Genomic DNA, 15,000 nt, shown 5'->3' on the forward strand with positions numbered 1-15,000 from the left:
GAAACTTTAGAATGTTCTGAATGCAAAAGGTGAGCGAGGAATAACTCTGGACCTCTGCAAACTGTTTCAAAAGAAAGAACCACCGCTGTTTGTTTTTTTATGTTTTTTATGTTTTTTTATGTTTTTAGCCCAGCGCCTGGTTTAGTCTCAGTCCAGTCCCGGTTTTGATGGGCCGGTGTGTCCTCTGTTGTTTCTCCCTCGGGCTCCTGTGGATCTCGAGTCTGTCTGAGTCTGGTCTGTCCTCGCTTTCATTCTGCTGCACAAAGTAACTGCCACAGCTCAATATATTTGACATTTTTTTCAATTTTCTGTTTTATTTTTCCACAATTTTAAATTAAAATCCCACAATAGGCACACGTTTATACATATATGTGAATATGTACAGACGTTTGACTCCAGTGTGCAGAGGTGAGGAAACTGTGTGTCGTTCGTTTTCATTTTCTTCGTTATTTGTCTCCAAAAGCAAAATGAAAAAACAGATAATGATTTGTTTTTTCAGTTTTTGATTTTGTGTTTAAATGAAAAATGGAAAAAACAGATAACGACCGTTTCCCTTTTACGTGACTTTATTTTATTTTATTTATTTATTTGAGACGGGGACAGTGCACAGTTTTTGCATTAACCTTAACAGGAGAGATGCTTTGTACATCAGGTTGTAGCATCAGTGATGATTTCCACCTGTCGTCCCTGAGCAGATTCATTGATTGTTTTTATCTGACCTTGACTATCACCTTTATTGAGACCTGGAGCATGTTTTGTGTTGATGGGAATGTGTGTATTTAAAAAGGACACAGGAGTCGAAATATGGCTCTTTAATTTCTTTTATTTATCGTTGGTTCTTAACCCTCTCAGGCTCAAATACATTTTTAGTAACAGGAAAAATCTGATATTTGGCGGAAATGATCATATGGAGCAGTAATATACAACCCTGACTTTTTTTTTTTAGAGACCTTCACATCCAGTGTGTCTGGGATGTTGCAGATTTGCAGCATTGGTCCGGTTTGGTAAATTAAAACTGAAGACTGAAAATGATATGAACGCAAACTTTATGTGTAAACCACTTTTCATAACAATGAAAACATAAAGCACAGTGTAACAGCTTTACAGTGGTAGAACAACATCACTTGTTTCATGTGGTGCTGCAAGAAACAATGTTTATCCTTTGTAAACAACAAAAGTACTTTGCACTTCTGGCAGGTCGTTTGCGTGGAGCCACATGCACAGTCTGCATCGTCCACGTTTATCAGCGTGGATGAGAAACAAGGCTCCTGAGTTAAAAAGGCTCATAAAATATAAATGTGCAGTAAGTAGGTAATTGGCATTTAGTTGTTGCAAATCTGCAACGCCTGCCTGGAGAGGGTTAATTGATTTACTTTTTTTGTACCTTTTTAAAGAAATTTAAAAACCCTCCCGTGCCCAGAAAAAATAATGAAAAGTAAAGATAATGGCGAGCAAACAGAACAAAAGGTGGACAAACAGCCAACCCCGTACAGGGCCGAAGAAGCCGGTGCCAGCGCCTGGAACTAAAGACAAGAAAAAACCCAAACCAACCTGAACCCAAAAGAAACGTGAAAACAGGACAGACGCTCCCACCAGGTCAAAACAGGCTAACGGCTAAAACAGGCTACATGGAGCCCACCCTGCACCTGCCTGACAGGGGCGAGGCCACCCTCAGGGCGACCCCACGGAGACTGGAGCGAGCAAGGCGAGCGGGGCCGGGCGGGGCAAGGCGCCACGGACAAACAGCCGTATTTATAGGCTCTGCACAAACAAAAATAAACCATAAACAAAAACTACACCAACAAAGACTAATTACAACTTACTACAAAAGAAAACAAAACAACTAATAATCTGAATCAGTGAGTCCAGGTGTAACGGGGGGAAACCGAAGCCCCCAGAGGAAACTCATCCAGACACACGGAGAAACATGCAAACTCCACACAGAAAGACCTGGACGACCCGGGGATCAAACCCAGAACCTTCTTGCTGTGAGGCACGAGTGCTAAACACACAGCCACCTTAAACTTAAACTGTGATACTGGACTGAACCAGGTCTGAGGAACCTGGTCTGGACCCGGTCCTAGTCCCTGTCTCAGTCCCGGCCTCAGTCACAGTCTGGTCCTGGTCTGGTTCCAGACTCAGTCCTGGTCTGGTCCTGGTCTAAGTTCTGGTCTCAGTCCTGGTTTGGTTCTGGTCTGGTCTCAGTCCTGGTCTGGTTCTGGTCTGTTCCTGGTCTGGTCTCAGTCCTGGTCTGGTCCTGGGTCTGGTCTGGTCTCAGTCCTGGTCTGGTTCTGGTCTGGTCTGGTCTCAGTCCTGGTCTGGTCCTGGTCTGGTCTCTGGTCTGGTTCTGGTCTGGTCTCAGTCCTGGTCTGGTCTCTGGTCTGGTCTGGTCTGGTCTGGTTCTGGTCTGGTTCTGGTCTGGTCTCAGTCCTGGTCTGGTTCTGGTCTGGTCTGGTCTGGCCTGGTCTGGTCTGGTCTGGTCTAGGTCCTGGTCTGGTTCTGGTCCTGGGTCTGGTCTGGTGTCTGGTCTGTCTGGTCTGGTCTGTCCTGGTCTGGTCTCTGGTCTGGTCTGGTCTTAGTCCTGGTCTGGTCTCTGGTCTGGTTCTGGTCTGGTCCTGGTCTGGTTCTGGTCTGGTCTAGTCTGTCCTGGTCTGGTCTGGTCTGGTCTGGTCTGGTCTTGGTCTGGTCTCTGGTCTGGTTTCAGTCTGGTCTTAGTCCTGGTCTGGTCTCTGGTCTGGTCTCTGGTCTTAGTCCTGGTCTGGTCTCTGGTCTGTTTCTGTGGTCTGGTCTGGTCTCAGTCCTGGTCTCCTGGTCTGGTCTGGTCTCTGGTCTGGTCTGGTCTGGTCTGGTCTGGTCTGGTCCTTGGTCTGGTCTGGTCTCTGTCTGGTCTGGTCTGTCTGGTCTCTGGTCTGGTCTGGTCTGGTCTGGTCTGGTCTGGTCTGGTCTGGTCTCTGGTCTGGTCCTGGTCTGGTCTGGTCTGGTCTCTGGTCTGGTCTGGTCTGGTCTGTCTCAGTCCTGGTCTGGTCTGGTCTGGTCTGGTCTCAGGTCTGGTCCTGGTCTGGTTGGTCCTGGTCTCAGGTCTCAGTTCTGGTCTGGTCTGGTCTGGTCTCTCTGGTCTGGTCCTGGTCTGGTCTCAGTCTTGGTCTGGGTCCCTGGTCTGGTTCTGGTCTCTGTCTTCTGGTCTGGTCTCCTGGTCTGGTCTGGTCGTCTGGTGCTGGTCTGGTTGGTCCTGGTCTGGTTCTGGTCTGGGTCTCAGGTCCTGGTCTGGTCTGGTCTTCTGGTCTGGTCTGGTCTGGTCCTGGTCTGGTTTGGTCTCAGTCTGGTCTCTGGTCAGTCTGGTCCTGGTCCTGGTCTGGTCTGGTCATCAGTCCTGGTCCTGGTCCTGGTCTGGTCTCTGGTCTGGTTTCAGTCTGGTCTTAGTCCTGGTCTGGTCTGGTCTGGTCCTGGTGGTCCTCATCTGGTCTGGTCATCTGTGGTCCTGGTTTGTGTTTGTCAGGTTCAGGCTTTTATTGTGAAAGGATCAGATCTGATTTACATCAGAGAAAAACACGACGACAGCAGCTCTTTAAAAAACGACAAAACCACTCGTCTGTAGCCACACGCGCTTATTCTGTCGCTCCTCTGTCACCGAGAGATGGACGGAGCGAGAGAAGAGAGAGAGAGAGAGAGAGAGAGATGTGATGTGATGGAGAGATGGACGGAGCGAGAGAAGGAGAGAGAGAGAAGAGAGAGAGAGAAGCATGCGTGTTTATTCTGTTTTTTGTGATGGAGAGATGGATGGAGCAGGAGGAGAGGAGGAAAACAGTGATGGAGAGAGAAAAAGAGAAAGAGAGAGAGATGGGAGAGAGGGAAACAGAGAGAGAGAGATGGGGAGTGATGAAGAGAGAGAAAGAGGGGGAGAATGATGGACAGGGAAAGAGAGGAGGAAAAGAGTGACGGAGAGAGTGATGAGAGCGAAAATGACAGAGAGAGAGACAGAAAAAGAGTCAGTATTGGAGAGAGAGAGAGAGAGAGAGAGAGAGAGGGTGAGAGTGAAGGAGAATGAAAGAGAGAGAGAGAGAGATGGAGAGAGGGAGGGAAAGGGAAGAGGGGAAAGGAATGATGGAGAGAGCGACGAGAGCGAGGAAGAGACTGAAGGGAGAGATTGAGTGATGGAAAGAGAGAGAGAAAGGGAAAGAGAGAAGGGAGGGAAAGAGAGGGTGAGAGTGACAGAGAAAGAAAGAGTGATGCGGATGGAAGCGAGAACGAGAAGGAGAGAGAGAGAGAGAGAGGGAGGATTAGAGAGAAAAAGAGAGAGATTGTGATGGGGAGTGATGAAGAGAGAAAGAGGGAGAGAGCGATGGAAGAGGAGGAAAAGAGTGATGAGAGAGAGATGAGAGCGAGAGAGAGAAGGGAGAGAAAGAGAGAGGGAGTGATGGAGAAAAAAAGATTGATACAGATGGAAGAGAGAACGAGAAGGAGAGAGAGGGAGAGAGTGACAGAGAGAGAGAGAGGATGAGTGTTGGAGAAGAAGGGAGGGAAAGAGTGAAAAAAGAGCGATGGAGAGAGGAACGAAAGAAAGAGAGAGAGGGAGAAGGAAAGAGAGGAGGAAAAGAGTGATGAGAGAGTGAGAGAGAGAGAGAGAGTATGGGGGGAGGGATGGAGAGAACGATGAGAATGACAGAGGTGAGAAAGAGTGAGTATTGGAAAGAGAAAGAAAGAGAGGGAGAGAGAGGAGAGAGACAAAGAAGGGAGAGAAAGAGGGTGAGAGCGATGGGAAAGAAAGACTGATACAGATGGAGGAGAGAAATACAAGGAGAGAGAGAGAATTAGAGAGAGTGATGGGGAGAGAGGGAAAGGGAGAGAGATACGGAGTGATGAAGAGAGAGAAAAAAAGGAACAGAGTATTGGAGAGAGAGAGAAAGAGAGAAGGAAAGAAAGAAAGAGACTGACATGGAGAGAGAGATGGAGGAGTAATGGATAGAGAGAAAGAGAGGAGGGGGAAAGGAGTGATGGAGAGAGAGATGAAAGTGACAGAGAGAGAGAGAGAGAGAGAGAGGATGGGGGAGCGACGAAGACAGAGAAAGCGAGGGAGAGAGTGATAGAGAGGAGGAAAAGAATGATGGGGAGAGAGGGAAACAGAGAGAGAGAGATGAGAGTGACAGATAGAAAAAGAGTCAGTATTAGAGAGAGAGAAAGAAAGAAAGAAAGAAAGAAAGAGAGAGAGAGAGAGAGAAAAAGATGGGGAGTGATGGAGAGAGAAAGACGGAGAGAGTGATGAAGAAAAAAGAAGGAGGAAAAGAGTGAGGGAGAGAGATGAGAGAGAGAGAGAGAACAAGAGAAAGAGAGGGTGAGAATGATGATGGAAAAAGAGAAGTGATACAGATGGAAGAGAGACATGAGGAGAGAAGAAAGAGGGAGAGAGTGATGAGAGGCAGTGACAGAGAAAAGAAAGAGAAAGAAAGAGAGAGAGAGAAAGAGAGAGAAAGAAAGAGAGAGAGAGAAGGAGAGAGAGAGAAAGAGGGAGGGAAACGAGAGTGATACAGATGGAAGAGAGAGAGAGAAAGAAGAAGAAAGAAAGAAAGAGAGGCGTGAGAAGGAGTGATGAAGAGAGAAAAAGGAGCGAGTGATGGAGAGGGAAAGAGAGGAGGAAAAGAGTGAGACATGTGGAGAGAAGAAAAGAGGGAGAGAGTGATGGAGAGCAAGTGACAGAGAGAAGAGAGAGAGAGAGAGAGAGAGAGAGAGAGAGAGAGAGAGATGGGGGAGCGACGAAGACAGAGAAAGCGAGGGAGAGAGTGATAGAGAGGAGGAAAAGAGTGATGATGAGAGAGGGAAACAGAGAGAGAGAGATGAGAGTGACAGATAGAAAAAGAGTCAGTATTAGAGAGAGAGAAAGAAAGAGAGAGAGAGAGAGAATGAGAGAGAGAAAAAGATGGGGAGTGATGGAGAGAGAAAGACGGAGAGAGTGATGAAGAAAGAAAGAAAGAGAGGAGGAAAAGAGTGATAGGGAGAGAGATGAGAGAGAGAGAGAAAGAACAAGAGAAAGAGAGGGTGAGAATGATTGATGGAAAAAGAGAGTGATACAGATGGAAGAGAGAGACATGAGGAGAGAAGAAAAGAGGGAGAGAGTGATGAGAGCAAGTGACAGAGAAAGAAAGAAAGAAAGAGAGAGAGAGAAGGAGAGAGAGAGAGAGAGAGAGAGAGGTTCACACTTCCACACAGAAATTTCTAATGAGTCTATTTTTACTTCGTCCTTTGGCTTCGGGGGCTGTTTTCTTTTCTTTTTTTTCTTTTTTTTTTTTTTTTTTTACTAATGACAAAACGAGTGCAGATCGTCCTTCGCTCAGACTCACACGAGCAGAGTCACACTCCTCCTGTCATCCCTCCTTTTTCAAAAACAAAAACACGTCACCAACCACGAAAACGTCTGGAAACATGAGAGGAAAACTTCAAGTGGGAAAAAAACTAGAAAAATTAGAAAAAGTCCCAGTTTTCTTCATCTGTTTTAGTCCTAGTTCAGTCTTGTTCTGTTTTAGTCCTGGTTCAGTCCTATTTTTGTCCTGGTTTAGACCTGGTTTAGACCTGGTTTAGTCTTGGTTTAGTCCTGGTTTAGTCCTGATTCAGTTCTGATTTAGTCCTGGTTTCGTCGAGGTTTAGTCCTGTTTTAGTTCTGGATCAGTCCCAGTTCAGTCCTAGTTTAGTCTTGGTTTAGATCTGGTTTAGTCCTGGTTCAGTCCTGGTTTAGTTTTGTTTAAGTTCTGGTTTAGTCCTGTTCTAGTTCTGGTTTAGTCCTGGTTTAGTCCTGTTGTTTTTAAGTCCTGTTCTTTTAGTCCTGTTTTTTGTTTTAGTCCTAATTTAGTCCTGGTTTAGTCCTGTTTTAGTCTTGGTTTAGTCTTGGTTTAGTCCTGGTTTAGTCCTGGTTAAGTCCTGGTTTAGTCCTGGTTTAGTCCTGGTTCAGTTCTGATTTAGTCCTGGTTTAGTCCTGGTTTCGTCGAGGTTTAGTCCTGTTTTAGTTCTGGATCAGTCCCAGTTTAGTTTTTAGTCCTAGTTTAGTCCTTGTCCTGGTTTAGTCGGTTTAGTCCAGTTTTAGTCCTGTTTAGTCCCAGTTTTTAGTCCTCCTGTTTAGTCCTGTTCCTGGTTTAGTCCATGGTTTAGTCCTGTTTTAGTCCTGGGATTAGTCCTGTTTTAGTCCTGGTTCAGTCTTGGTTCAGTCCCGGTTCAGTCCTGTTTTAGACCTGTTTTAGTCCTAGGATTAGTCCTGGTTCAGTCCTGTTTTTGTCCTGGTTTAGTTCTGGTTTAGTCCTGGTTCAGTCCGGGTTTAGTCCTGGTTCAGTCCAAGTTCAGTCCTGGTTTAATCCTAATTTAAATTAAAATAAAAATAAAATAAAATAATATAAATAATAAATATAAATAATAATATAATAAATAAATCATAAATATATAATTTCAGAAATTTAAATTAAAATATGTCCCTGAACCTTTTAAATATTTTATAAACCTGTTAAAGTTCGTCACACTGGTTCCGGTTCAGCTCGTCTTTTTCTTTTTCTTTTTTTTTTTTTTTTTTTTTTTTTTTTTTTGTCTTTGTGTGAATCCTGCTCGTGTTTCGTGCCGTTCACAAACTAATTACAGCGTCCGGCGGCGTGTTTGTGCTCCAGTGAGTCTGCGACAGCCCTCCTCGCTCCTCGACTCGCTCCCTCGCTCGTTCACGTTCCACTCAGGAAGAATAAAAACTATTTACATTTGTTCACTGATTTACAGAGGTTTTCATTAACGCCACTGTCAACATTTACCCACAACAAACGGAAATAAAATCATCTCCAGTTTAAATGTGATTCAGCCACAAATTAAACGGACTGGATATTTAATAGAATCTATCTCTGGATTAGACCCGGTTTAGATCTGGTTTAGATCTGGTGTAGTCCTGGATTAGACCTGGAGTAGTCCTGTTAGACCTTTTTAGTTTGGAGTTAGACCTGTCCTGATTTTAGACCTGAGTCCTGACCCTGGTTTAGTCCTGGTTTAGACTGTTTTAGTCCTAGATTAGACTTGGTTTAGACTGGTTTAGTCCTGTTTTAGACTGTTTAGTCCTGTTTAGTCCTGGTTTAGACCTGGTTTTAGACCTGGTTTAGTCCTGTTTTAGGTTTAGACTGGTTTAGTCCTGGTTTAGAAGCCTGGTTTAGACCTGGTTTTAGATCCTGGTTTTTAGACCTAGGTTTAGTCCTGGTTTAGACCTGGTTTAGTTCCTGGTTTTAGACCTGGTTTAGATCCTAGGTTTAGACCTGGTTTAGACCTGGTTTAGACCTGGTTTAAGACCTGTTTAGTCCTGGTTTAGATTTTAGACCTGGTTTAGTCTTGTTTTAGTCCTGGTTTAGACCTGGTTTAGACCTGGTTTAGTCCTGGTTTAGTCCTGGTTTAGACCTGGTTTAGACCTGGTTTAGTCCTGGTTTAGACCTGGTTTAGTCCTGGTTTAGTCCTGGTTTGGTCCTGGTTTAGACCTGGTTTAGTCCTGGTTTAGACCTGGTTTAGACCTGGTTTAGTCCTGGTTTAGACCTGGTTTAGTCCTGGTTTAGACCTGGTTTAGTCCTGGTTTAGATGGTCAGTGGTTTTTGGTGTTTAAATTATGTCATCGTGTTCGTGTGTTTGGTTTGTGAAGGAGTGATGTCGCCATCTAGTGTTCATGTGGAGGAACAGCACACATTCATAAAGAATCCAAGAAAATATAAAATACGAGACTAAAATATAGTATTTTATATTTTATATTGTATTGATAGTAAGGAATAGATCTTTAAACGATCTACAGAGACGTTGTTTGGTGACACTAAACTTAAATAAAAAGTGTTCACATGAAACTAAAACATTTTTTGACTAAATCTTTCCATATGGACAATGGGCTTTTTTTACTTTTTTTATTTTTTTTTTTTTTTTTTTGCATTTATTTTATATTCATGTGAACTATATACTTTTATAAGGTAATTATAAAAATAATGATAATAATAATAAAAAATAATTAATTAATTAATAAAAATAAATAAACGTCCCTCCCGTATTTTTAATAAAGGTACGTTTAAACTCTACACGGGGAACACGCGTTTAAACTCCTTTACGTTTATTTTCGAATGAGACCGTTAACCCCGCCCATTTAGTGTGACGCATCGCAAACGCCCCTTCTGCGGTCACGTGTTCTTCAGGGCCGCCGCTGATTGGTCGAGTCGGAGTAGACGCGTTGTTTGAATCTGCGGGCTGTTTTCCTCTTCTGCTCCGACACTTTTGGACATTTAAACTTTAAATTTAAGGATTTCGGGAAACTTTTTACTTTCGGGAGAAGGTAAGAGGGTTTTATAAAGATACTCAAAAGGGAAGGTTTGCTAAAAGGCTTTTGTGCATTTAAAAAAGTGAAACAAACTAACTAACTTTCAATATAACCTCGGTGCTTGACGCACGATTTGTTCACATTTCTAATCAAAAATCTGTTAAATTGTTATAATTTTTACAACACGAACCTGTTACTGTTGTTTTTCTATTATTACTTGTTTTTCTATTTTATTTTGACTTGTACATTTACATAATTATGTTTTAGCTTTATCATTGCCTTTTATATAGAATAAAATAATTGTAAACAAAAACATTTAAAATTACAGAATTACATGGTTTGAAAATCAGGGCCTCGGCTTTAAGTTGTAGTTTTAGTCTTGGTTTGGACCGTGGTTTAGTCTAGTTTTAGACCTGGTTTAGTCTAGTTTTAGACTCAGTTTTAGACCCTGGTTTAGTTTAGTTTTAGACCCTGGTTTAGTTTAGTTTTAGACCCTGGTTTAGTTTAGTTTTAGACCCTGGTTTAGTCCAGTTTTAGACCTGATTTAGACCCTGGTTTAGTTCAGTTTTAGTCCACTTTTAGACCTGGGTTAGGCACTGGGATAGACTCTGGTTTAGTCCAGTTTTAGTCCTGGTTTAGACCTGGGTTCCTGGTTTAGTCCAGTTTTAGACCTGGTTTTGTCCAGTTTCAAACCTGGTTTAGACCCTGGTTTAGTCCAGTTTTAGATCTGTTTTTCTGCTACACAACAACAGGCATTTGACACTCAGGGGTTCAGGAGGATGGGAGGGCATCTGACTCTTTTGTTCTTGTCTTCACAGTGAAGAGAGTCATCGGTACAAGACCAGGGCAGGTCTCACCAGAACCATCACCCACTGGAACAGAGTCGGGAGGACAGGAGGCGGCTGGAGGCAAAAGTGAAGTGGAACATATTACGACTTTTACGGGAAAACTAAGATTAACTTCAGAATATCACAAATTATGAAAAATGAAAATCACTGATACATGTGACTGATCTCAGAGTCCAGTTTATAATTGTGTTTTACATTATTTGTTGATTTGACAAGAGGTGACTCACTTAATAGACACTAAGCATTTTAATCCACATTTTAAGTTTTTATTTGGACACATTTTTACATAAATCTACAGCAGTTTTTTACTTCATCTACAGATATTTTACACATTTCATCATAAATTATACTTTTTTTGAAGCCCAAATATTCTATTCTAAAATCTATTTAAGGGTTAGAAAACTGTATTTTTCTGTATTTTTCCGTCCTTCTTAACAGAGAAGCAACGTAAATAAGATTTGTACTTTGAAAATTCTGGTTTGTGGTGGTTGGTCCCGGTCTAGTACCTGGTTTAGTACCAGGTTTAGTCCCTGGTCTAGTTCTAGTACCTAGTACCTTGGTCTAGTCCTGGTCAGTACCTGGTTAGTCCCGGCCTAGTACTTGGTTTAGTCACATTTTCTTTGTGTTTTGGTTGTTTTTTTTAAGCAGCTTTTCTGTATTTTACCTGAACAAATGACAATATTTTTTCTTCTTTTTACAGTTGGCAGAGAAAAAGGGACTCCTGGGACGTTTCTTGTATAAAACCTCTGACCTCTGACCCCTGACCCTCCGAGCCGCGAGGTCATGAGGCACGACACTTCATCGAGTCGCCGTAAAGGCGCCAACCCCAAAAGACGACCGCCTCAACCGCCCCCACCGCCCACACCGCCCACACCCACGCCCAGGCGCAGCGGAGCCTCAGGTACCGGGGACTAAAACGGGGACCGAGGGACTGAGGAAACTAGGGAATAAACCAAGGAGTAGATCAGGGGCTAAAATGGGGACTAAAACAGGGACTAGACCGGGGACTGGACCTAGACCGGGGACTGGACCGAAGACTAGACCGGGGACTAGAGAGGGGACTGGACTGAGGACTGGACCTAAACTAGAGACTAAATCGAGGAGTAGATCAGGGACTAAAATGGGGACTACAACGGGGACTGGACCGGGGACTGGACTGGACGGGACTGGACCGGGGACTGGACTGAGGGGACTGGACCGAGGACGAGACCTAAACTAGGGACTAAAACGGGGACTAAAACGGGGACTGGACCTAGACCGGGGACTAGAGAGGGGACTAGAGAGGGGACTAGAGAGGGGACTAAGACTAGAGAGGGAATAAACCGAGGAGTAGACTGGACCGGGGACTGGACCGGGGACTGGACCGGGGACTGGACCGGGGACTGGACCGGGGACTGGACCGGGGACTGGCCCTAAATCAGGGACTAAACTGAGGACTAGACCAGGGTCTAAACCAGGGACCGGACCTGGACTGGGGCTAAATTCAGTCTTAATTCTGTGTGTGTGCAGGAGCGCCCCCTGGAGCGTCTCCGCGGAAGAAGAGGAGGTACAGACCCGGGACCAAAGCGCTCAAAGAAATCCGCCAGTACCAGAAAAGCACCAACCTGCTGCTGCGTAAAGGCCCCTTCTCCCGACTGGTCAGTCCCAGACTCGGACCCAGATCTATAAATACATTTAAAGGGTTTTATTTTTACACGGTTTCAGTCTGAGTTCTGTTCTAAACGTCTTTCAGGTTCGTGAAATCTGTCAGGGTTTTACTCGAGAGTCTTACCGGTGGCAGGTCTACGCTCTGCTGGCTCTGCAGGAGGTGAGCGACACAACACAACACACACTCGACAGACACACGACACACACACACACACGACACACACACACGACACACACACACGACACACACACACACACACACACACACACACACACACGACACACACACACACACACACACGACACACAACACGACACAAGATGCAAGACACACGACACACACATCAGTGACGAGGGCCGTTCTGCTGTACAAAGGCAAAAGATCACTGCTGCGTAAATTATGTCCATCCTACTGTTAGTGTCCTGGTTTAGTCCTGGTTTTGGTCCTGGTTTAGAACTGCTTTTAGTCCTGGTTTAGAACGGGTTTTAGTCCTGGTTTAGATCTGGGTTTAAGTCCTAGTTTAGACCTGGTTTAGAACTGGTTTAGTATTGCTTTAGGTTTAGTCCTGCTTGTAGTCCTGGTTTAGACCTGTTTTTAGTCCTGTTTAGTTTAGACCTGATTTGGACCTGTTTTAGACCTGATTTAATCCTGCTTTTAGTCCTGCTTTTAGTCCTGGTTTAGACCTGGTTTAGACCTGCTTTTTGTCCTGTTTTAGTCCTGCATTAGTCCTGCTTTAGAACTGGTTTTAGTCCTGGTTTAGACCTGGTTTAGATCTTTTTTTAGATCTGGTTTTAGATCTGGTTTTAGATCTGGTTTTAGATCTGGTTTTAGTCCTGGTTTTAGTCCTGGTTTTAGTCCTGTTTTTAGTCCTGGTTTTAGTCCTGGTTTTAGTCCTGGTTTTAGTCTTTTTTAGTCGATCTGGTTTTAGTCCTGGTTTAGTCCTGGTTTAGTCCTGGTTTAGTCCTGGTTTAGCCCAAATAAATATAAATACCTCTGTGTAATCCATTTATTTCAACAAAGTAACTGTAATCCAATTACCACTCACTGAAACAGTAACTGTAACTGAATACAGTTACTCATCATTTGTACTCTGATTACATAACTCCGGTACATGTAATCTGTTACTCCACAACACCGAAACACGACACGAACTCAGAACTTTGACTCTGTGGAGCCGTTTACTCCGACCGCACGGCGACGTCCGGGAGGGCATCTGACGCACCTGACGCACCTGACGCATCTGACGCATCTGACGCGTGTTTGGTTTCAGGCGGCCGAGGCTTTCCTGGTGATGCTGTTTTCCGACGCCAACCTCTGCGCCATCCACGCCAAAAGAGTGACCCTGTTCCCGCGCGACGTCCAGCTCGCCCGGCGCATCCGAGGAGTCGACAGCCTCTGAAGACCGAGGACCAAGGAAGGAAGGAAGGAAAGAAGGAAGGAAGGAGGATTTTCACCATCAGAACTGTCAACTGGACCAAAAAAAGGAGGAAGAGGAGGAGTGTTTTACCTGGACTTCACAGACTCTTAAACACGATAACAGAATTTTTATCACAACGACCAATCAAAATGTCAAAATAATCTCGAGCTCGAAGTCTTTACTCTCATATTTCTGCTTTTTTGGGGGGTTTTATGCATAATGGATTGTTTTTTTCTGTGTAGTTTTCTTTCATAAATGTGAGCCTTGCATGTTTGAGTAATATCGTGATCTCTGCTGAGCTGTATTCAAACCCTCGTTATGGTTAAAAGTAAATTTTTTAAAATGTTTTTAATGTTCATATTTTGATAATAAAAATTTTAAAAATTTTATGCTTAGTCCTAATGTTAGTCCAGGACCTTGTTTCTGATTTAGTCAAGTTTTAACCCTGGTTTAGTCCCTGGTTTTATTCCAGTTTAGCCCTAGATCAGTCCCTGGTTTAGTCCAGTTTTAGACCTGCTTTGGTCCCTGGTTTAGTCCAGTTTTAGACCTAGTTCGGACCCTGGTTTCGCCTGTGAGTTTCAGCCAATCACAGTCCGCCGCTGCAGATTGGAGCTCTCTGATTGGACAAGAGTGAGGAGATCAGAAGAGCCGTTCCACTGGAACCAACACCCACAAAAGGTCAGTCCTCTGTTCACATTTGGATGTTTTTATGGGTCAGAGGGTCAAATTTATTTCCACTTTTGGATCTGTGTCAATGCTTAAGTTTTACCCAAGACACAAATCCAAAACTAAAAATGGGACCAGGACCCTGGTCTAATCTTGGTCTAAATCTGGTCTAAATCTGGTCTAAACCTGGTCTAACCCTGGTCTAACCCTGGTCTAACTCTGGTCTAACTCTGGTCTAACCTGGTCTAAACCTGGTCTAACTCTGGTCTAACCCTGGTCTAACCCTGGTCTAAACCTGGTCTAACCTCTGGTCTAAACCTGGTCTAAACCTGGTCTAACCCTGGTCAAACCCTGGTCTAACCCTGGTCTAACCTGGTCTAAACCTGGTCTAACCCTGGTCTAACCCGGGTCTAACTCGGGTCTAAACCTAGTCTAAACCTGGTCTAACTCTGGTCTAAACCCTGGTCTAACTCTGGTCTAAACCCTGGTCTAACTCTGGTCTAAACCCTGGTCTAAACCTGGTCTAAACCTGGTCTAAACCTGGTCTAACTCGGGTCTAACTCGGGTCTAACTCGGGTCTAAACCTGGTCTAACCCTGGTCTAACCCTGGTCTAACCCTGGTCTAAACCTGGTCTAAACCTGGTCTAAACCTGGTCTAAACCTGGTCTAAACCCTGGTCTAAACCCTGGTCTAAACCCTGGTCTAAACCTGGTCTAAACCTGGTCTAAACCTGGTCTAAACCCTGGTCTAACTCTGGTCTAACTCTGTCTAACTCTGGTCTAAACCTGTCTAAACCTGGTCTAAACCTGGTCTAAACCTGGTCTAAACCTGGTCTAAACCTGGTCTAAACCTGGTCTAACTCTGGTCTCTCTGTTTCCTGTAGGTTTCCTGGAAATGCACATTTTTCTTTCAGCCTGATTAAGCGTCGGGTCTGAGGATTTGGTGATTACCAGAGGAGCTCGTTAACCACTCGTTAACGATGACGTCACCTCTCGCCCTCGACGACCTTCTCGATGTCCGTCACCATGGAGACCGGGCGAAAGAGACCACACGGGGACCACACGGAGACCAGTGGAAACGAGGCTAAAACAATAACTGCGTTTAATCCAAGGTCAGGGTTTATTTTGAA

The 15,000-nt window shown here is 44.4% G+C and overlaps 1 protein-coding gene across 1 annotated transcript; it reads left to right on the top strand.

The window, feature by feature from the left end:
• The first annotated feature begins 9,187 nt into the window (after positions 1-9,187).
• LOC110172759 (histone H3-like centromeric protein A) lies at positions 9,188-13,591 on the top strand. Its single transcript, XM_020938691.2, has 6 exons — positions 9,188-9,307; positions 10,111-10,206; positions 10,841-11,041; positions 11,650-11,777; positions 11,873-11,947; positions 13,059-13,591. The coding sequence occupies exons 3-6, from the start codon at positions 10,924-10,926 to the stop codon at positions 13,185-13,187; spliced, it is 450 nt and encodes a 149-aa protein (XP_020794350.1). The 5' UTR covers positions 9,188-9,307; positions 10,111-10,206; positions 10,841-10,923; the 3' UTR covers positions 13,188-13,591.
• The last annotated feature ends 1,409 nt before the right edge of the window (positions 13,592-15,000 follow it).

Source organism: Boleophthalmus pectinirostris, unplaced genomic scaffold, assembly GCF_026225935.1.
Source record: "Boleophthalmus pectinirostris isolate CB_2022bp ecotype Guang Dong unplaced genomic scaffold, ASM2622593v1 HiC_scaffold_5, whole genome shotgun sequence".
NCBI lineage: Eukaryota > Metazoa > Chordata > Actinopteri > Gobiiformes > Gobiidae > Boleophthalmus > Boleophthalmus pectinirostris.

Coding starts and splice junctions, on each gene's coding strand:
- LOC110172759 (XM_020938691.2), top strand. CDS start 10,924: ATGAGGCACGACACTTCATCGAGTCGCCGTAAAGGCGCCAACCCCAAA. Junction 11,042..11,649: donor CAGGCGCAGCGGAGCCTCAG/GTACCGGGGACT, acceptor GTGTGTGTGCAG/GAGCGCCCCCTGGAGCGTCT. Junction 11,778..11,872: donor AAGGCCCCTTCTCCCGACTG/GTCAGTCCCAGA, acceptor AACGTCTTTCAG/GTTCGTGAAATCTGTCAGGG.